General features: G+C 48.2%; 3 protein-coding genes across 8 annotated transcripts in view; 2 read left to right on the top strand and 1 right to left on the bottom strand.

Moving 5' to 3' along the window:
* Window positions 1–13,768, top strand: part of LOC121591529 (mucin-17) — an 88,845-nt gene extending 75,077 nt beyond the window's left edge. For all 5 annotated transcript variants that reach the window (XM_041912142.1, XM_041912140.1, XM_041912141.1 and 2 more), the window contains 6 exons: window positions 6,141–6,336; window positions 10,076–10,220; window positions 10,293–10,406; window positions 10,486–10,952; window positions 11,027–11,199; window positions 11,265–13,768. In XM_041912142.1, coding sequence (XP_041768076.1) covers window positions 6,141–6,336; window positions 10,076–10,220; window positions 10,293–10,406; window positions 10,486–10,952; window positions 11,027–11,199; window positions 11,265–13,109 — 2,940 coding nt within the window. In that variant the 3' untranslated portion in view covers window positions 13,110–13,768. The remainder of the gene's footprint in view (window positions 1–6,140; window positions 6,337–10,075; window positions 10,221–10,292; window positions 10,407–10,485; window positions 10,953–11,026; window positions 11,200–11,264) is intronic.
* Window positions 13,769–13,777: 9 nt separating this feature from the next.
* On the bottom strand, window positions 13,778–20,090 carry LOC121591528 (dosage compensation regulator). 2 transcript variants are annotated; one of them, XM_041912138.1, is made up of 5 exons: window positions 19,279–20,090; window positions 18,228–18,401; window positions 16,630–18,161; window positions 16,036–16,532; window positions 13,778–15,965 (listed from the first exon to the last, which is right to left on the bottom strand). In XM_041912138.1, exons 1-5 carry the CDS (start codon window positions 19,872–19,874, stop codon window positions 14,805–14,807), a joined length of 3,960 nt encoding a protein of 1,319 aa, XP_041768072.1. In that variant the 5' UTR covers window positions 19,875–20,090; the 3' UTR covers window positions 13,778–14,804. The 2 variants fall into 2 exon arrangements, with proteins under 2 accessions (XP_041768072.1, XP_041768073.1); XM_041912139.1 differs by lacking the exon at window positions 19,279–20,090 and adding an exon at window positions 18,536–18,629.
* Window positions 20,091–20,511: 421 nt separating this feature from the next.
* Window positions 20,512–21,217, top strand: LOC121592894 (uncharacterized protein KIAA1143 homolog). The gene is made up of 3 exons (XM_041914765.1): window positions 20,512–20,744; window positions 20,830–20,953; window positions 21,019–21,217. Exons 1-3 carry the CDS (start codon window positions 20,640–20,642, stop codon window positions 21,201–21,203), a joined length of 414 nt encoding a protein of 137 aa, XP_041770699.1. The 5' UTR covers window positions 20,512–20,639; the 3' UTR covers window positions 21,204–21,217.
* Window positions 21,218–22,017: the final 800 nt, after the last annotated feature.

Here is a 22,017-nt window from a genome sequence, read left to right as displayed (position 1 = left end):
GCATTTTGCAAACATAAACAAACATTAAACTAGAAACATCCGGATGCAGCATTCACTTGCATTCGCCCGCTCCATTAGTTGGTTGGTGCACTTCTTTTTTCAGCCTTATCCGATCCGTTAAATAAGAGCATAAAAGCATCAAGATAAGCTGCACACGCATTGTTATCAACGTGCAAAACGGTACCCCGTTCGGTGTCGCGTATCGGTATGCAATAATCAGACACACACACACACACACGGACCGTTTGTCTGTAGCTTTCCTCCGGTTTTCGGTTGGCCGGCGACGACTGGTGACAAAGCGGAAATCGCGGCTGGAGATGTGATGTTCCACCTGCTGCCACAAACCGCACTGTCGGCGAGTTTAAATAGAGAGAGAGAGATACATAGCAAAGAAAAAAGACCTCCCGGACTAAATGATCCTCTATTTACACACTTTTACATGCAATTTAATGCACACACCATTAGCTCGACCGGCCGGGATGCACTCTGATTGTGGGGTTTGCTATCTTTGCACTGGCTGAGGTGTTTTTCCGTTTTGTCCCTTTCTTCTTTCTCACAGTACTCGGTAATGGGGAGAGTGTTTGTCTTATTAGTTTTTCTAACAGCATTTCATATGCCTGATGTTTTTATTCGCTTTAAATGGTGAAGCCCTTCGTGGAGGCGCATTTTCTCACAATTTTAACAATATCTCTTCCACTGTCAAAATAAATATGTACCTTTTTACATTTTAATCCTTAAAATTGGACATTAATGTACACAATTTTAATGGAACCAATTTCTCTAGTTATTTGGTAACTCTTCATATAACTTTCTTCACCATCGTTAAACAAAAAAACATGAAAAAAGCCCTTCCTCCATGGAAGTGGGTTCGGTTTCCGACCAAGATCAAGTTTGCGCAAGCCCTTCCGCCCGATGGGGCGTTTTTCACGATGCAAACGAACAATTACTGCAACATAACACATTAATCGTTGCGGAAAAGCCCAACCTTCTTCATCGACCCCACAACATCCGAAACCGGTCTTTAGGTCAATTATTTGTTCGCACGTTTCGAACGTGCATGCACCTAGACATTGCATGTAGGTACATCCTATTGCGCATTAAAGCACTGGAATTATCTCACTTTCCTCCGTTTGACGGACCCCGTTGGATTGGAAATAAATTGTACCGTGTATTTTTTTCAACTCATTTGCTGACCATTTCTCATTGGTTTTATCCAACAATTGTACTTGGGAAAAGGTGGCATCCGGACACGATCTCACGATTGTACATCTTGAGCAAACAGAAAAAAAAGAAAGGATGTTAAAGCCCCTATCATTTTGTGTGCACAAAAGAATTGTTCTCGTTTTATGGCCAAGAACAAACCTTTGCTTAGATGCTGCTCCAAACAGATCAGATTTCGATTTTCCCAACCCCATGGCTAGTGTTGGCACTCACTGCGCCGCCCTTTCTCGGAGGGCGTAGCAATTACACCGATTGCTAAATAACAGTTCATTATTGATCTCACTTTAAACCGACGATCAGGGTTGGCGTTACCCTTTTTTTTCTTCGCGTTTAATTCATTTTCACCACCACCACCACCTTGTACTGGTCCTTTTATTTGCACTAATCTGATTAATTGCTTCGCGCTTACGAGCGCCGGTGCAATGGAAAATCAGAGAAATGGTTGATGAGCGTGACTACACTGTCATTAGAAGCGTTTTGGTATGCCTGGTTTTGATCGTAAATCAACGCTCGATGCGCTCGTCGCTGGTGATCGTGATGTAATCGAGGGTTAATTGGAATGATGATCAATCAATCGAGTGACGTAGTTATAAAATATTGTAAGGACACATTTGTAGGTTTGCATTTCATTTACATCTGCAAGCAAATTCAAATTCAAATTTTGAAATATTGTAGTCCTTCGAACCGGATTTACATCCCCAAGATGGTATTATTCATAAAAGACAGTCCATAAATCAATACCTTTATTGTACCAATCATCATAAAACTCTTACCCTACCACAGAAATGGCGTTCCAGCTCATCTTATTCACCCTCAATCAAAATAAAACAATAATTTCCTTTTAAGCTAATAACGCTTTCTTCCCGGGCACGCATATTCACCCGTACCCGTACCGAATCGCCTGCAATCAAATAAAACTCGTATGACATCACCTGAGGGCACTGGATACAAGTGTCTCAGCAAGTTCTTGACAAACAGACAAACACGGCACAAACCTTTGTTTGCCCGAAGCTAATGCCCTAACCTTTTGGCGTTCTTTTTTTTACATTTTGTCATCCCTTGGGTACGTATGCATACATGTTTCCTATGAAATTGCACCAACCACTAACAGACAAGCATAAAGAACTGCTCGTGCGGTAGAAACGATACCAAAGAAATAACTGTTACTTGCTTGCGCGGTTTATTTCCCGCCCCTTTCTCACCAAACCACACAAAACTGTGCTGAGTCGTCTCAGCTGTGTGAACGACCTGTAGAATAAACAAAACACTGCTGCCCCCTTCGCTCACTGCCTACTATGGGAATCAAATTTTGCGCCCATACAACATTAACAGCCATCTGAGATCTGAGTTAGATAAAACGGCTGAGAAGAGGAGGGACTCACAAACAAACAGCGTACGCTCAAGAGGAAGACAAACAAAAACGGTTGTGTGCAAAAAGGTTTGGAAACGGCTTTTGGGAGACTACTCACTCCAACCCTCCACCTTCAGAGTGACCGGAAATTGAACGTACTATAAACAACGAACCCGAACTCTACAACAACCACCACAGCAGTGCGCTAAACGGTCCACTGTTTTGTGGAAAGTTGGCAAGTGTTTGCGAAAATTTATTGATTTTTAGTGTACTTCCCGCCCAGAAGCATATCCCGTCGCGGACAGGATACATTGCTTTGCACCAATACAATAGCACAACACACTCACACCCAGACATACTTAACAGGGAATTCTAACCACCGTTGTGGAAAGACACAGGCAACTAAGATAAACTACATCAGAGCAAACTTCTGTTGCTCATCTGCTTTCTTCACGGTAATCCGATTTCGTCCTCTTACTACTACTGCCCGCGTTTTTGCACAACTCCATACAGATCGCAGTGTGCGTTGATTGTTGTACGTGCTTTTGTTGTCCATTCCCTGTCGAATTCTAGACGACGACCGTATCGAGGCATTTTCCCCGTTGCAATGTTTGACTCACCAAGGATGCTAGGGAGCAAACGCACCCTGTGTGTTATGTGCGTTTAACGCGAATGTCCCTGATTTGTCGCTCTGAAATTGCTTACCGGTGAGGAGGGCCACAACCCTCGCATGCGTATGGTGTACGCATTTCCCGGGTGTAAATGGTACATTCGCTTTAATAAGAAGATAAATTAAACACATACAGCCAAACAAACCTGGGAGTAAGAAAATTGGGGGAATCTGCTGACGGAAGATGATGATGATGATGATAACCGTAATGATGATGATGGTGATAGCAATAGTTAGGAGAGGAAGATCTTTGTACGGAGGAAATGTGATTGATTACATTTAACGTTGGCGTTGACAGGTGGGTCTATTCCTACAAAGACAGTCGCTTTTGTGCTTAAAATCACTTTTCAAAATATAATGAGAAGAGAGAATTGTTTTCGTAGTTCATTGTGCTTAAATTGCTCAGGATTATTTCTATACTGTTGAGTGATATAAACTCCATCTGACATTTTAACACCTTGAACCCTTGTAAACACTGTAGAATTATTATAAATTCCATTTTAAATCGACCCACAAACTAAACAACCCCTTTATTCCCTGTTATGCATCCATACCTCACCAGGAGTGTAATTCTTTAACTGGTTCAATTAACGGATGACATGCCTACCCGCGTATTCACAAACCAACTGCCACACACCATAAATTAACTTTATTAAAACGAGGGTGGCTTTCGTAACTTAGAATCGTTAGGTTGTGCTGGGAATTAACAACTATGGACACAATGTTTCAATGTACTGTTTTCATTTACCGGCAATGCTACAAAAACATACTCACAAACTCTTTGCGAAAAACGAACCCACCAGCAATGTACCTCATACTCGTTGACTTTCGGTGCTGCTCTTTGCCAAAACCCGCCCAACCGAATGATGATTAATTCCATTCGCAGACATCTGTATCCCTTTTCATGCCGTGTCGGGGGTTTTTTGGTAGAGAACCGCAGACAATCTGCTGAAAACCATGGTGTGTGGAATAAATCCTTACTCTGGTACCTACTGGTTGTGTTTCATTCTGTGTTCTGAGGATGATGCTCGGTTTTGCCTCAATCAAGGACATATGGTGATATTTTCATTTTAGTTGGTAGCAATAGAGAAAAAACTGTAGTCTGCTGCCAGGAAGAAGCTGGAAGTGATGGGTTTTTTGATGGGGAATTTTAGTCAACTCTGTACAAAAAGGTTAACTGAACAAGTATTGTACATATGTAATTTGTTTCTTTTTTGTTTATGAATTAAATATTATTGTAGACGACAAAACTTCTGCATTGATTTAATTACTGAATTCACAATAATAATCATAACTTAGTATGATTTCCAGCTTTTAACCATAATTCGGTAAGGTTTTTTGTGGATCAATTTTGGAATGTAAAGACAGGTTTCTGGAACGCAACAGATTTAATATCAGTACCTAAATCTGGAAAGGTTCACGACTAACTATTAGACAAACATAGGTTCGGAATCAGTTTCTAAACTACTAAACTTTTGGGTTAATTTAAGAGCAACTTACGTTCCGGTTTAATTTAAACTTCATTTAAGTACGAAATCAGTTCCAGGCCTCTTTTAAGAATCATTACCAGTTCCAAGACTGTCATAGGCTCAGATTCGGTTCCTAGAATAGGTCTCGTGCCATGGAATTTATGAGTCGTGCACGGCTCTATGGTTTATTTGACAGATGCATCGGCTCCTATGTGTGGTTCCTACGAATAAGTCTCAGAAGCCTGACATGTCCGCGTAGGACCGCATAACGTAATGCATGCTCGATATCCTAAGCTAGGAGGGAAGTACGCTCGATATCAATTCTAGACATTTATTCTCTTCTATATGATATCTTGGGAACTGTTCCAGGTGTTCCTGGATCGATGTAGGTTTCGTATCACTTCCTTAATCGATATAGTTTCGAGTTCCTGGTATTACACTATGAGTATTGAGTCCAGTTCAATTTGCTGAGTACGGCAGAGTTTGTAGTCACCTAGAAATTGAGTAGCACCGTCACAAACTTACCATACTATTGAGTAAATACCTAGCAAATACCAGATAGTTTAAGATTTTAATATCAATTTTTAAGCAAAGTTTGATTGCATTTATATATTGAAACACTTTTCATTTATTAAATACACTAATTTAATATGAAAACCTTAGATAAAACTATATACCCTATATATCAACAGGCAAACAATTTCAGGCACATTCAAACTATTAAACCCTCCAGTTTTCCAGGCGCCCTATACCAAAACCGGGGTGTCAATTCATAGCATCACCCTTTGTTTTTGGCCAATGCTGCTACCGTGTGCAGTGTGACCTGTGTACCACCCTACCAAACGGAATTATGAATTCAAATCATACCCCATCATTCTAACCATTACATCATCTTCATTTCCTGGCAAACGGTTTCCGACTGGCGTGTGTCTGGCTCGGGCCGCTTCGGCCGATTGGACAACCTCGGCGACGGAAAAATATTTGTGGAATGTACACGAATGGGCCTTCGCAGCGGGTATCCAACGCTCAGAGAGTGCCCTTTCTTCGGGACTATGTTCGAGCACGTGGCCACCGCAGCGAGCCCTTTAAAAGGTTACACTCCGTAACGGTAGTCTGGGTGGAACTGGGCTTCATCGGCAGCATGCAGCAATCGACGCCTATGATTATGATATTTGCTTGTGGTCGGTGGAATTAAGCAACTGCCAGCTTGTGTTAAGGTTAGGCCTTTCTTGCTGGAGTGAAAGAATGTAAACAAAACGGAAGCAATTTTATTACGACTTTGGGGTATTTTTGAGGCTTTTCTTTTGATCTTCAAGCTAGTGCAAGATAAGACATCAGCAATGCTAACACAAATACTTTACATCCCTTTTGCTTTCATCGTACTAATGATATTTTTCTTTCTTTTCTCCCCCTTTTCTTATCATTACAGAATTTCCTCTCAGCTAACCTTCAGTGCTGGTGGAACGCACCGCTGGCGGCGGCCACGAAGGTCCTGAAGTATCTCGGACACATTTCTCCCGGCATGCTGCTGATAACGGCCGAACCGTGTGCGCTGGAAATCATCCGCAGTGCCTACGCTCGCAGCGTCCTCAAACCACCGGCCACCTATCTGATCAACTCCGTAGGTAAGTAACATCGACCAAAGTTTTGAAATAAAACGGGGAGAATATAAGGTACAGCATGTGGCAAAACAAACGCTGTTTGAAATGCGTCACACGGCACGCCGATTGTGTGGGCACTTTTCGGACACACAATTTATTGCCCAAACGCTTTGTGATAAGAATCCAAAGGATAGGGATGCCGTTTTTGGGATTTGGCATGGCGTGTCCAATATGGGACCAATTTTTTTTTTGTTTTGGCATAACTACCTACAACCCCAAATTGAAGATTCCGGAAACACGACAAGACACGAAACCAATAATTCGATTCAACCACAACCGGACACATTTTATGGTTAGCCAGATCGGCACGATGGCTTTGCTCGTCTACGTTAAGGTGGTAGAGTTTTACGATCATCCAGTACAATCGACATTTATGCCTTTATAATCCCATCAGAAACACACACACTCGATATTGGGCCGTGGCAAACATAGAAAAAGGCGGCTCGTTAGCCATACAGTTTGAAGTTTGTCTGTCAACGTGAGGAGGATGTACAAGCAACGGAGCGTTTGTTTAGTGGGCGAGGATTTCTTCACCGAACAAGCAGCTCCAGCTGATAATAGATATGATCTTTAAAGGTTTCTCTGTTAGTTTATTTAACTGAAAATAGATTTTGTGTTCATCAAATTTCTCACAGTGACCTTTTGATTTAAACAAACACACACGCCTTAGCCACAGCTGGGCGATGAGATCATCGGCACGATCGCGAGTTTCTAGCCTCTACTAGAACTACAATTTAATGTCCATTTTGGATGATAAGACGGGCTTATGGAGTGATGTTTTGGCGATAAATATTTATCATCCGAGTGGATTAGGTAAATTAATGCGACAAATAACGCATCAATATGATCGGTACGCTTCACAGTGGCCTTCCGAAAGCCGCTCCGATCGGTTCAATCGAAGGCGTAACGCGATCCTCATGGGGCGGGTGTATTTATGCTGCATAATTCTTATCACTGATGCAACCTCCCGTGTTGCTGAGTTCATTTTACGACCACCGATTGCCTTCTTCGTTACTTAATTCTCTATGCATTCATTCACTTTGCTTTCCCGCCTCCCAAAATGTAACCTCCAAGACTCGCCCCGAAGCTATGCGATATTTGTTAAACTGCTGTCAATCAAATAAAATCAAATTGTCCTCCCCAAAAAACACACAAAAAAGGGCTAGATGTATCAGGTTACAGTAGCGCTGATAAAAACTTTCCATTTCCAGTAATAAAATGGTCAAGAGGAGGTCTAGAAATTCGTCACTCTTACTAACTAATTCACGCAAAGCATACACGAATGGCACGCATGCCTGGCGCACACGACACAGGAACTTACACCTGTCTTCTAATAGCCACCATTCCGTCAGGTCCGTCGACAAAACCTTCCAAATACGCACCACCGCCACACGCCGAACGGATGCGAACGCGCGTCTGTCACGCGCATTCCCAGGCTGCTCCAGGGGAACATGCCGGGGAACGCTACAACAACAAAGAAAAAAAAGGGCCTAACCGAAGGGAAATTTCCCTTTCGCTCACGAACCGCCTGCGATTGACGCCTTTCGCTACTGTCACTCTCGCTTCCGAGGCCGTCCCGATGCTGACGAGATCACGAGAAATTAAGTTGTCGCCAGGGTTTCTGGTGTGACCCAGCCCACCAACCTATGCCGGAGTTGTGCTCAACCAGTGACGGGCAGTGATGGGTGTAAAATTAAAACAAATAAAATCTTCCAGCTCTCGCCGCTGCTTCCCTGTTCCCGTTTGGAGTAAGTAGCAGCTGCTGATGCTTTTGCTGCTGTTGAAGGTTGCTCCGGAGGTCACACTAGGTGCACTGTTTGATGATCGTTTATCTAAGCGAGTAAATCGAAAACGATTCCTCTGTTGAGTGAAATGCTGTTGATCTTTCACTCTTGAAGAGATGCTTTGGGCTGCGGGTAGAAAGAAATAATCCGATTACCTGATCGCGCTACTTCGGATGTTTGAACAGAGGAATTAAGTGATCCTCGATCCTCGGCTTCTTGCTGTTCGGTTTGGTTTAAGGCAATGAAATTAGTGATCACTAATTTCCACTAGTGAAGGGTGGATAATGCAACAACCTAGACGATCTCGCTTTGACCTTAGTAACATTTACTCCGTCTTGAAGATGGAAGCGATCGTCTATGCGGCAGCCGCTAGCAGGTGACACTCGAGCGATTTAGAAGGTAGCCGGAAACCCGCCCCAAACATCTGTTTAGTTCCGTGTTTGGGTTGTGTCACGAGGCTAAACGCTACAAGCCTCGCCATCCGACGCTCCCCGGACACAGACGAATCCCTTTTTTTGTTAACTGCGAGGGAAAGTTACAGCACAAGAAAACTGTGTAAAACCCGTGTGGTGAGTAAGTGCAGAAGCAGCCAAGGGGGAAAACGCCACACAAATTGGACAAGCGCCGGCGACGAAAACAACCCATCGCACACACAAACACAAAACAACCGTCAAAAAAGTAAGCGCAGTAAATCAACAAATTTGTTTATATGATCACTGTTTCGGTGCGGCTAATGAAGTTGTTACCGGATGATGGATGCGACCGCGGCGGCACCGTACCACAGATGATGATGGATGGATGGATGGATCGGTCGGGACTTTAGCGCAGTGAGGGGAGTTTGGTGGTTTGTGCAATTCGAAAGTGACACTAACTGTTGATGACCGTTGAAATTGTGGGTCCCGAAAACATTGTACAGTGGAAGGAATCCGTTTTCCATGGATGCAATCATTGTAATTACGCATGAATACAAATAGAAAAGATTAACCATTTTTTTGCTAATCAAGCATGGCCTGTCTAGTGTATTACAATGTTACATATGCTCCAAACAATTGAAGCAGCATCTAAAGCGATGCCGATCCAGTTAAATCGAGTATACATTTCTTTTTTAAATAACTAAAGAAGGATGAAGATCTATTGTGTTGTGACTATCCAGTGATATTCTTCTAATTGCTTTTAACTCTAATGAAACGCTTCGAGAAATATTTTTGCGGAAGTTAGGAAGGAACTAGGAGAGGAATGTTCAAAAAAAGAGCATTCATTGTCAGGAAGATCTTCAATCTTTAATACAAAACAGTTGGACTAGACGATCAAAAGCTGCATGGATCATTTCAGTTGGCCATGGTATGGTGATCGGTCCATAGCAACGGCATGGTGGGCTGCACCTGATCTGAGTCAGTCACCGAACATGATACGAGCTTCATTATAACATGTTCCTGACGATCATTGCATCTTTCTGTACATCTCCATCTCAGCACCACCTAAAGATCGTTTGCTTGCTCCGCCCGTATAACCCTGAACACATGTCTGTAAAGATCCACAAGCACGATGCAATATGCGATATATTTCATATTTCTTGAAATTCTGTGATTCCCAGGGGTTAGTAGATACACTGAAAAGTACGATCATGATGGGGAAGAGCTCTTGTAAAGATCAATACAAAAGCCACGATCAAGACTCTAAAGATCTCAACAATGATCTCATCGGAGAAACCAGAAAATTGAGAGAGTGCTAAAATAATATACTTTATTGCGATTCGTTGATCGATACGATCACTTCACTTGTTCTTCTTCTTTAATGTACCAACCTACACGCGATCATGCCGGTCTAGGTATATACGGATGACCTAAAGCTTGTATAAAGTACCGAATAGCCTTCCCGAAAGCCTAACCAACGTCTCTCTCTGCCGTACCCAATTCCAGGTGACATCGATGACTGTATCGTGACCCCGATCGTACAGACACAGTTCACACCACTGACGGAGGCACTCTGTGACGTGATCATGGAGCTAACATCCCAAGGACAGTCCGCCACCATCGAGAACATACGCAATCGATTGCGTTCGAGGTATGTCCAGCCTTTGTGTGTACCTCTTCCCCGCAGATTCCGTACTATAGTCTCCCTAACCCTCTCTCCCAGGTTTACCCACATGCAGCAGCCATCGGTAGAGGTCATCTACGATACGCTCGTGCAGCTGATGCAGGAAATCAAAATCTACCAAACATCCAAAGGATACTTTATCGTCACGCCAGAGTAAGTCGCTACTGCTTGTTATCAAACCCCCTTTCCCCAGCATCAACTTAATCCCTTCTCTCCTCCAATCGCACAACAGAAAAAGACGCAACAAAACGAACGCTGCGCTTGAGTACGGTGCCGGTTTTCCGGGCGTCGATCTCGACGGCAACGGCCCGACGAAGGAGTCGAAAACGCTGCTCATGAGCAGCCACGAAGCGCTGAGCAGCCTGTACGGTGAAATCTCGACCGTGCGGGCCGGCGACCAAACCCACCAGTGCATCCAGACCAACCTGGCCGACGTGATCTGTGGCGGCAACCCGAACGATAAGATCCTGTACGCCCGGTCGGCGAGCAAGCAGCGCAGTGCCTCCTTCCCGAACAATGGCAAAACGCTCGAACGGCGCCATAGTTTACGCTTCTTCGGTTCGTCCAAGCGACTCCAGCGGTCGGCCTCCACGAGAAGCCTCTCCAAAAACTATGCGCAAACGATCGCGAAGGATGGAACGCAGGCGGCGGCGGCACCACTAGCCGCACCGGAGCAGTCGCCCTCCCCATTGGATGCGAGTAAGTCGAGCGAACTCCATTAGAATCGATTCGATTATGTGTTTACTGACATCTCTATCAATCCCCAAATTCAGAAAAGCAAACCTCATCACAGTCCCTCCTGTCGCGGATCTTCCGGCGCAGCACACGCTCCAAGAGCAAGACGAAGCAGATCGAAACGTACTCGGCCCAGTTCCCGCCCCCGGAGTGGTTCAACTCCAAGACGACCCACCTCCACAGCGTCGGCACACAGACGACGGACTATTTGGTAAGCGTTCCTTCGACTTCCTACCAAATACCATAAATGCTAAAGCCTCACTCACCCCTTTCCAGGACTTTCCAATCAAGTCACGCCTGCTGAACGCCACCTTCTACGACAGCTCGGACGTGAGCCAGCGATCGCTGTCGCTGCCGAGGCGCCGGCACCACCGGCGCAACCTTTCCAGTGAGTCGACGTTCTTCATCTCGTCGCGCGACTGTTCGCCGGTCCGGCGGGGCAAAAGCCCCGGCTCGTACTACTGTGGCAGCCTGCCCCGCTCGATCCACTCGACGCCGGCCAGCTCGGGCTACTACAAGGTGTCGCGCGGCAAGCAGCTCTCGTCGGCGGACAAGCTGCACAGCAGCAGCGACAACAGCCCGGGCCGGGTGGAGCACAAAACTAGTCGCAGCCTGGGCATTGCCAGCGGGCCCTCCAGCATCGACAGTGGCAAGATGACGTACGTCACGTCCGGGCCGTCCAGCTTCGACAGTGAGAAGCTGTCGTCGACGCGCACCAGCACCCATTCCAGCCTGGAATCGCACGTCTCGTCCGCCACCGTTACAACGGCCATTCAACAGCAGCAGCAGCAGCAGCAGCAGAATTCCGGCTTGTACATTAACAACGACACCAAGCCACCGGTTTCGGGTGGCTCTCAGCCCGGAAGTCCTGCACGTGTTTCGCAAAATGGAACGCCCAAAGCATCGCCAGCTGCACCGGGCACGGTGACAACCGTCATGACAGCGGTCGCATCCACCACCAAGGCCAACAATAGTTACAAATGCTTCGAGACCACGTTCGGCTACACGAGCACCAATACGGCCGGTTTGAAGGGCAACTCACCCACCGGAAGAGCGTCCAAAAGCCCAGCCAGTACCTCCGGACTGCTGGCCAAACCGATCGATCATCTAACCGCGCTCAGTGAATCGCTTCTTCAGTTCCGCCTGAACGGCAGTGACACTGCGACGACGACGACCAATGGGGCCAGTTCCGTACCACCACCAGCCTCGAGCGGACCCACCCCAGTAGTACACCAGAACGGCACCACGCCGGAGCTGAACAAGTACAACAAAAACAGCACCATGAACAACAGCAAACCGCTGCAACCGATGGCGACCGCACCGGCCCAACCGCCCCCCGTCAACTTCTTCTACAAGAACGTGCTGAAAAACATCCAGCACGACAGCAAGAACATCTGCGGCGATTTGGCGGTGGAGAAAACGTCCCCCACCTACGACGAGGAGCGGACGGGCCTGCGGCTCCAGAGCAACCTGCGCCGCTCGAACTCCGAGATCAAGAAGCTTAACTCGAACCATCACGGCGGCAAGCAGCAGCAGCAACTGGCGGACGAGGACGATCTGCCCAAGCGGACGATCCCATCGCCCCAGCCGCTCAGTGGCCTGATCGTGATGAAGAAAAAGAGCCTCTCGGTGTCGAGCGAACCGAACCTGCTGGCGAACGGTGACAGCAAGGCGGCCCAGATCACGATACTGGTGCAGGAGAACGGCGGCACGGAGCGGGAGCGAAGCGATGGGACGCCGACCGGGGACGGTCGCAAGCGGTACTCGCACTACGACGAGCTGGACCGCCGGTTTGGCTACCTAAACGGGGGGTCCGGGGGTGGGGTGCGCGATGAGGCACCGCTCGCACTGGAGGAGATGTACGAGTTTCCGAGCCTTTCCGATCTGAGCTTCAACTTTACCTCGCTGGCGGCGCAGAAGATCCTGCAGGGCGACGCGAGCCTGAACAGCATCGACACGCTGGTAGAGCTGAACATCAACCAGGAGAAGCAGCAGACGCTGATGCGGCTGAAGAACGATGCGCGACTGCTGGCGCAAACGGTGGGGCCGGCGGCGGTGTCTGCGGAACCGGACAGCAACAACGGCACCGCCAAGGTGATGACGGACTTTGGGATGGTTTAACCACACACAATGCACAATGTACACACACAATGGAGGAAGCATTAGCATTAGAACACGCGTACACACTGTAACACAGAGAGAGAGAGAGAGAGAGAGAGAGAGAGAAGAGAGAGAGAGAGAGAGAGAAGGTTGGAGGGAGACATATAAAAAGTGCCAATATCTTAGGAGCTTATATTCGAGTGTCGTGGGGAGCTTTTCCGCTCCAGCAGCACTCTCGGAGTGGAGCAATATGTAATCGAAAAAATGGTCCCGTCCACTCCGGGGTTTTTTTTTAGAACACGCGCACCCGCTGCGTGACAAGCATTTTATCCTAACCCTGTACAGGAATGAAGCAATGAAAAAGACGACGCAGAAGAAAAAAAAAGTGTACGCACGCATTACTCAAACGAACGAAGAACAAACGACGACTCCGGAACAAGGAACAAACATGTAAGCAGTGGCGGGTTGTAGGGTGTCGAGGGCCCTTTGACACGGGAAGAGGAGGTAGAATCGCTGCCGTAGTACTAGAATCAGTAACGAGACACCTCTACCTACTGTTATGTATGCTGGAATGGCCATCCACGGGGCCCGTGACGGTCGGCCAATCCGTCTAACGTTTATAACCCTGCCACTGCATGTAAGCACGTGTAAGCGAAAATAATAAAGACCACTTACTATAGCTAATAAACTTGTGTTGTGTTGTTACGTGTTTATTCGATTACGTTTTACAGCGGAAAAGCTTTACATGAGCTTATGATTATGGTTTCTAAAATGGAGTTCAGAGCAGTGCTGCAAAATGTCATATTGTGTTTCAGTCAGATTTTTTTATGACATTGACAGTATATGTCAGCGTCACGCACTTTATTGTGATAAATAGAGGTGATACTCAAAACAATTGCATGTGACCAATGCCCCCATGGGTCATGGGTTCAAGCCTGAAATGGACCGTCCCCCGGTTGCAAGGATTGACAAATTCCAGCTGAAACAAAATAATTTCATCGTCACGAGCTCTACTGTGATGATCAGATGTGAGACACAAACAGTTGTTGGGACGATCACATGTTTTGTTATTGTTATTTCAGTCGGTGACAATCCCGAAACTCATGGGAGATAGAGAACGAGAATGCATGATCAATTTGCTACTTGGGACCACACACCGTATATATCCAAGAATGTCGTGAATATCACTGACAGAAAATGTCATGACCAAGTGAGTGATCAAGTGTTGGATAATAAACAAAATGTCATCAAGCAAATGATTGGACCACCAACCAATTGAGTCATACCTCTGATCATTTCAGTTGTGTACGTGAACTGATTTGAGCTTTGTTCGTCGTGAGTGTTGGTGACTGAAACAGTGGCATTTGGCAGCATTGTTCACAGCCAGAAAAATTAATGATTATGCTTGTGACGGCATTAAGCTTAGCTAGTGAGTCACAGAATCGCTGGTTGACTGAAGCACTCGCACGTCGTGTTCGGCATGTCATGATGCACCTTCAATGAGTATCAGCAATGAACATCAAGCTACCTTGGATAAGTTCATTGTTTTTGTTGGTGAATCTCGTGATCTCGTGATGTTGATGACATTTTGCAGCACCGGTTCAGAGCTACATAGCGCTTCTCTATGTATGTTTATTGCTAATATGCTGTGAAATTCAGATTAAATTAATTCCTTACTTAAGTCTTCCCAACTCAATCATTTTGCTTTACCAACTTTTACCATCCACCTTGTCCGCGGCCGTAATTGTTGTTGCCTCCGCCATAGCCCCCACCGCCATAGCCACCCCGGTTGCCACCCTGATACCCTCCACGGTAGCCACTGTTGCCACCGTATCCCGATCCTTGGTAGTTTCCACCGCCACCACCATACTGGCCACCATTGTCACCAACGCTCCGCATATATCCATCTCCGGAGTTGCCGGGATTTGCTCCCGAATTGAAGTACCGGAAGTTGGACCGGCTACCACCATCGTAGCCACCGCCACCACCACCACCGCCACCGTTTCCATATCCCGATCCGTAACGATTGCCGTCACCGCGGAAGTTGCCACCATTCCCTCCGTATTGGTACATACCACTGTTACCACCACCACCACCACCCCCCATTCGCCCATAGTTACCCCGCCCACCGTCATCCTCGTCCATCCGCGGCACCTTCGGCTGGTGGGAGCGCACGCCCTGCCCGAACGTGCTCCCCTTCGGCCGTTCGATCTCGTGGTCGCCCGCACTGAACGCGCACAGCTCCTTGATCACCTGCAGCAGCTTCACGTGCTTCCCATCAAGCGAGGTAGTGCTTTCCGGGTTTTCCGATATCCGCACCAACAGTTCCTGCAGACAGGGCCGCAGCGCCAGTATCATGGCCGCATCGCACGGATCCATGTTCAGGTTGAGCCAGTTGTCGATCCGCACCGAACCGTGGCACCATTCCACCTTCTTGCAGCCGAACAGCAGCAGATGGATGGGCGTCACCATCGACATCTGCTTGCACGACACGGCCCGGGTGCGGATCTTCTCGCCGAACACGAAGAACGGGTATGGGAAGGTGGTCGGCGCGTTGCTACAGTTGACGGACGTTTTGTGCATCAGGGCGGCGCGCGATTCGGTCGTGAGGACGCGCCGCTTCTCCTTGTGGTAGCAGACGTTCGGGTAGAGGCCGATGCACAGCAGCGCCATCGCCATCTCCAGGTCCGGGTCGGGGTTTTCGCTGTCGAAGCGCAGCGGCATCATCGTGTCCTGCGGGAAGCCGGCTAGGCAGAGGTTCTCGATCAGCTGCTTCTTTGCTTCGGCGATCGAGCGCAGCGTCGGCATCTGGAGCCCCTTCCAGTCGCAGAAGCGCATTTCCGCCTCCTCGCCGATCGCACGCTTTTTGCTCCACATCTGCGGAAAAGCGATTTTGATTAGACAAACAAATCCGTGGAAAACTAACTGCATTTCACACCCCCACTACCTCAAACGCCGTAAGCATCGCCACATAATCCGAGCACGTTTGGCCACTGAGTGCCTTCTGGTGGTTCATCAGCCGCCGCTGGCCCAGCTCGAGCAAAAACACTTCGGAAAAGGTGCCCGAGTAGGCGGCCATCGTCGTGAGCGTATCGCACAGCCCGAACAGCGTGCTCAGCACCATCATCTTGCCGAGCCGCGGCTCTATCGGCAGCCGGGCCAGAATCCGTCCGAACGGCGTCAGCTGCTCCTCCTCGTCCAGGCAGCGCATTTCCTTCAGCAACACTTCCGCCTCAATTACCGCATCGAGCGGTGGTGGTTCGATCGCTTTCGACAGGAACTTCCCGATCGCACCGAGCCGAAGCAGCTTGATACTGAGGGCAAGCTCGTGCAGCGGCGTGCGGAACATTTCCGGAGTAAGATTTTCCTCCAGCTTGGCGAAGCGAGCGCGCGAACAGAGCGTAAAACACATACCGGGACTGACGCGACCAGCACGTCCCTTACCTATTGTGCGAATGAAAAAAAAAAACAGAAAATAAATAAATAAATAATTAACGCCCCTTTTCCCCCTTTCTCTCCCTCTTCCCCCGCAAACACGTACGCTGTTCGAGATTCGTCCGGGCGGCCCACACGGTCGCATAATTTGTCATGTTGTTGTGCGAAGTGAACAGCTTCATGCGCGCCTTGCACGTATCGATCACGTACACCACGTCGTCGATCGTGATCGACGTTTCCGCGATGTTGGTCGCCAGTATCACCTTGCGCCGCTGCCCGTAGTGGTTGAACACCTTGCGCTGGTCCTCCCTCGGCAGCTGCGAATGCAGCGGCAGCACGACCAAATTCTGCCGCGGCTGCAGCTGGCGCATCAGGGCAAAGATCATGTTCCACCCGGCCAGAAACACGAGCACGGCCCCGGGCCGGCCCTGCTGATCGACGTAGTCGACCAGCGCGGTTATCAGCTCGAACGGTGTGTCCGCCTCTATCATCATGGCCATCGCTTGCTTCGTTTGCGGCGAGTACTTCGACTCATCGATCACCTCGTTCAGATTTCCACACTCCGGCATATCAGCATCGCACTCTCCGCCACCATCCCCGCCATCGTCCTCCCCATCCTTGCCCCGTTTGCGCCGGCCCGCACCACCTTCCGGCGGTGACGGGCGAAACTTCAGCAGCTCAATACAGTCCTCCAGGAACAGCTGCTCAACGGGGAACGCCCGACCCGGCACCTCCAGCACCGGACAGTCACCAAAGTAGCGCGAAAACAGCGACGTATCGATCGTGGCCGACATCAGTATCACGCGCAGATCCGGATACGTGTGCACCATATCGCGCAGCACGACCAGTATAAAGTCGCTGTTCACATCGCGCTCGTGAATTTCATCCACAATCACGTGCGAAACCCCGCGCAGCCCGCCCTCCAGCTTGCGCAGCAGCACCCCGATCGTGCAGAACAGTATCGAACCGTACGGGCGCGGCAGCACGGAATCGAACCGCACCGAGTACCCCACCGTTACGCCCAAATTCTCGCACCGCTCGTTCGCAATGCGCTCCGACACGCTGATCGCACTGATGCGGCGCGGCTGCGTCACGCACACATTACAGTACGCGCCCTGGCCCGAGTTGATGTAATCCTCCAGGATGAACTGCGCGATTTGCGTCGTCTTGCCACAGCCCGTGTTGCCCCGGATCAGCACCACCGGGTGCTCGTTGATCGCTTCCATGATCGGTTTGCGCATCGCCGAAATGGGCAGCTTTTCGCGCGTCCGCATGCTCTTCTGCAGCTCCATGTCGTCCTTCAGCCGGCTGCTGCTCTCGTTCAGCAAATCTTCGCTCAGCTGATCGAGCGAGGCCGTCGCCAGGTAGCCCTCGTCGATGTTGCACCCCAGCCAGGCGTTCCAGTTCGGTACCGGCGGTGACCACGAGATTACCGACGCCGGTTGGTGCAGGTTCGTCGACTGCGGCTTGAAGTGCACATCGTCCGAGGGGTGCAGCAGGCTGACGGTTTCTTTCGGATTGTCCGCCGCCGGGTTCACCTTGACCGGTTGTACGCCCATCTCCAGGAGCGTTTCGTGGACGCGCTGGGCAAGCTGGTTGGAAATTTTCACCGGATAGGCGGCCAACTGCTCCGACGCACTGGGGAGACGGTGGAAACAAGTTAATGGTACTTCAGCAGCACTTTGAACGCCCAACATTACTTACGTAGCGCTCTTGAGCGATCCGGTAAACGCTTCAATCACACCCAAATGGTAGAGCTGCCGTATGAGGGACAGGGCGCACGATTTGCTCGCCGACTGTTTGTTCGAACCGGACTCACGGCCCGTTATCGTACGGTTCAGCTCTCGCACATAAACGATCATCTCGGCTATGAAGCTCCTGGACGCCGGGAAGGACAACGAAAACAGTTAGCACATGTTAGAAGCACTAATTTCAGCAAAATAAACTATTTGTTTGGTTATTCTTCGTGTACTCATGTGGTGTAGTTGTGTTCAGCTTACTTAAAAACTTACCAATTCCGAGCTCAGTATCATCGTGAAAGCCTGCGGGGTACATTTTCAAATCATCTCGTAAAGCATCCACAGCAGTCGTTCGTTGACTTTGCTGCGCACGCTACACAGTTTGAGTAAAAAGGATACGCGACACGATGAGCACAAGCGCAGCAGTTCGAAGCAGAAAGGGAAGGAATTTGCAATTCGGTTGGAGACACTGCCCATCATGAGGGCGGCCATTTTGATGTTCAGTTTGATTTCTATGTAATTATTTGCAAACTCTATCCATCGCGCTTCCCTCTGAATCTACTTTGCAAATGATTACATCTTTAGTTTTACTGTCTTTTTGGGGGTTGTTTTCCATTCCCTTACTACTCGCTGTTGCTCGAATCTGTGCGCTCGCTGCTATCGTTCGCTAGCTAGTGTGTCCGTTTGCGATGATTCGAAACTGTACCCCCGGGCCTGGGTGGTTTGATTTCAACTCTCAGAAACATACGGGACTGGTTGGCTTCATCTCAAGACGGTAGCACCCGTCTCCCGCATCTCCTTCTTGACGCAATGTCGAGACGAGAAAGGGTACCACTGCCGCAAGCTGAAGCCAAACCAGCCTTGTAAAACAATAATACATGCCGAAACTCGTGTCTACCAATTTAAAACGTTTCCTTCCTATTCACCGGAAGGTTTTAAACTGATAGAAGCGAGTTTCGTTGTCCAGAGACGGGCCAGCACGGCACGGCCGTTAGCAGGCGCGCATTAGTACTCACTTGGCGTGGTCCGGCCCGATCGAGGTGTACTTAAATTCGGCCTTAATTTTGTGATGCTGCAACCACTGGTTCAGCTTCGACTTGGCGTTCTCGATCGTCCAGTTGCCGTGGATGGACGCGTTCACGTCGAGCGATTCGGCCGCCTCCATGTTGTCCTGCTCGCGCTTGATGTCCTCCTTCGAGGGCACATACGGCCGGTACGCCTGGCCGAGGTCCTGCGGCACGAACCCTTTCATGAAGATGTTACCCTGGCCGGCCGGTGCTCGCGCCATTGACGGTCCGGCCGCATCGCTCCGATCGGTACCACCGGCCGGTGCCGATGGGTCCTGCGGCACGGACCCTTCCGGTACCTTGCCAATGCGCACGAGATAGTTGACGAAATCGCGCGACGCATTCTTCTCCGAGTCCTTCTTGTTGGTGGAGTTGCCGACGCCGATGTAGTTGATGCCCGGGATGCGCACCTCGCACAGGAAGCGTTGCCGGTGCTTCGGCCCAAGCGGACGCACATCAAAAGCCGGCTCGCAGCCATTCTTCTGGCACCAGCTTAGGAGGAACGATTTCATGTCCATCCTGCCGGCTGCGGTGGGGACGCTCATGTGCGTGTGTGGGCTCGCTTCAGATGCACACTAAAAACGAATGATTCAGCGAACTATTCTTCCCTGCTTCGTTTGATACTGGTGCAACGAGACTTCGGTGGGCGCGAGAAGGTAAAGGAGCGTAGTTTTGGATCTTTTTGATGCGATTTTTCACCTTTTTCACGGCAAAGGAACTGTTTACACGCGAGAAGGCGTCAGGCACCGTGAAGATGGAAAAATTTGTAGTACTCGAGCCAAGCGGTATAAACCAAACTGAATTTTCAAAGTCTTCGAAAACAATTTACGAACGTTGTTTGTTTGTTCGTTTGTTTTTTTTTTCTTTTGAATAATTCATCAAAGAATATACAAAAAAGAGAGCAAAAACTGCAGAACTAATTTAATTTTTACTGAATTTATGATGATATTATGTGGAATGGATTTTGTATCAAATTGTACTCGTATAACAGTTTTGTCGAAAGTCGTAGAACAGCCAAGCTATGTTTTAGCTTCAACTTAAATTATGCAATTACTTTTACGAATAAAAAAGGAATTAAAATATCAAATTGACGGCAAAATGTAACCAAATCAATAATTTCAACAACTTTCATCTCAACAAGTTGTACCATGGCATATCCAACCGCATCCCACCGTGCCCTGTCAAGCATTTGTTGTTGTCGCCCCATTCGTAAACAACACGATCGGAGGAAAACCTTTGCACAGCGCGGGAAACCACTGCATCCGATTTTTGTTCCTCCGAGTGATTAATTATCGTCCCATCCACCCAGCATGCCGAAGCGAAATGTAGCATTCATCAAACCGGACGAGCCCGATTTTCTTAAACGAATGAAGGCACAAATCGGCTACCGGGAAGGTCCATCGATCGACGATAAGGTAAGCAATCTCTTTCACCTTGCTGAGTTATCAGCATTGGCTGGAACGAATTTGGATGCATAACATCTTCCCCCTTCTTTCGTAGCGTGAAGCGATTGAAAACTTTGATTCGGACTCGGACGACGAGGAAAATGAAGACGAAAAGCCGCAAGTGGTTGTAGTAAAGGAGGGCGATCTTACCGAAGCGGAAGCTGCACAAGCTTTCAAGGGTAAGGTTCATTAGTTTAAGGCTTTTACACCATTTTCTCTAACAGTGCTGTCTTACCACTTGTAGAGGAGAGTGAAAAACCTGCTGATTTGAACCAAAAAATTGTGTTCAAAGCGAGAAAAGCCAAATCGGACAAACCGGAGGAAAAGCCAAAACCGAAGCCGGAAGAAAAGAAGGCGAAAAAGGCAAAACAAAAGCAGGAAAAGAGCAAACTTTCCTTCAACGACGAGGAAGACGAGGAAGAGTACTAAGGAAAGAGTAAGGCTTTAAGAATATATGTGTACAAAAATGAAGTGACGATTTTTTCTCAATTCCGTTTAGCTCACTATTATGAGCTACTGCGGCACATAATTTTAAGAATAAAGGCTTTATTTTTAACAAACAAATATTTGTATTACCCGGCAGTTGTTTGATTTGACTGTATCTATAATATAAATATTGCAAATAAGCAAAGCTAATACAATACAAAAATAAAATGAAACAAAATCAATGCATTTTACCGCACATCTTCCCCCTAGCCCTACATCTTCCCTGTACCCTTACCGTACACACCACCCACCCGCCTTCACAACCATCCCCCCGCTTCTTTCTTACCCATCAGCCCTCCCTGCACCTACCGCATCCCCACCCCCACCACCCTTCGCCATAACCATAACTAACATACGCCATTTTATTTTATCTTCAATTCAGTGAAAGGCCCCAAAATCCTACCAGCGCGGTGTCCCGATCGTCAAATTAATCGTTTCCTTTTACATCGTTCGATTTACCAGAAAAAAAGCATTCGTGGAATTGTGTCCCTTTTCCCGTTGGCCAGATCGTGGCCAGCTGACGAGCACCTTAACGGAAAAGTGATTCTCAACCTCCAAATTCATCGTTAAGGTAATTTTGGGGGAAAAAGTGGATTTGCAATAAATTACATTTTCGATTCCATTGAAGAAAAGTTGTTCGCGCCCCTTCTTCTCGGCCCTCTTTCATTTCCATTCCTCATAGGTTCTCTCACTCCTTCTCCCTCTCTTTCACACTAATTGGAGAGGTACGGCTATGTTCTGTTTTTGTTTCTCTCTA

This window comes from Anopheles merus, chromosome 2L (assembly GCF_017562075.2).
Source record: "Anopheles merus strain MAF chromosome 2L, AmerM5.1, whole genome shotgun sequence".
In the NCBI taxonomy this organism is placed as follows: domain Eukaryota; kingdom Metazoa; phylum Arthropoda; class Insecta; order Diptera; family Culicidae; genus Anopheles; species Anopheles merus.
This window is presented reverse-complemented; position numbering and strand designations above follow the sequence as displayed.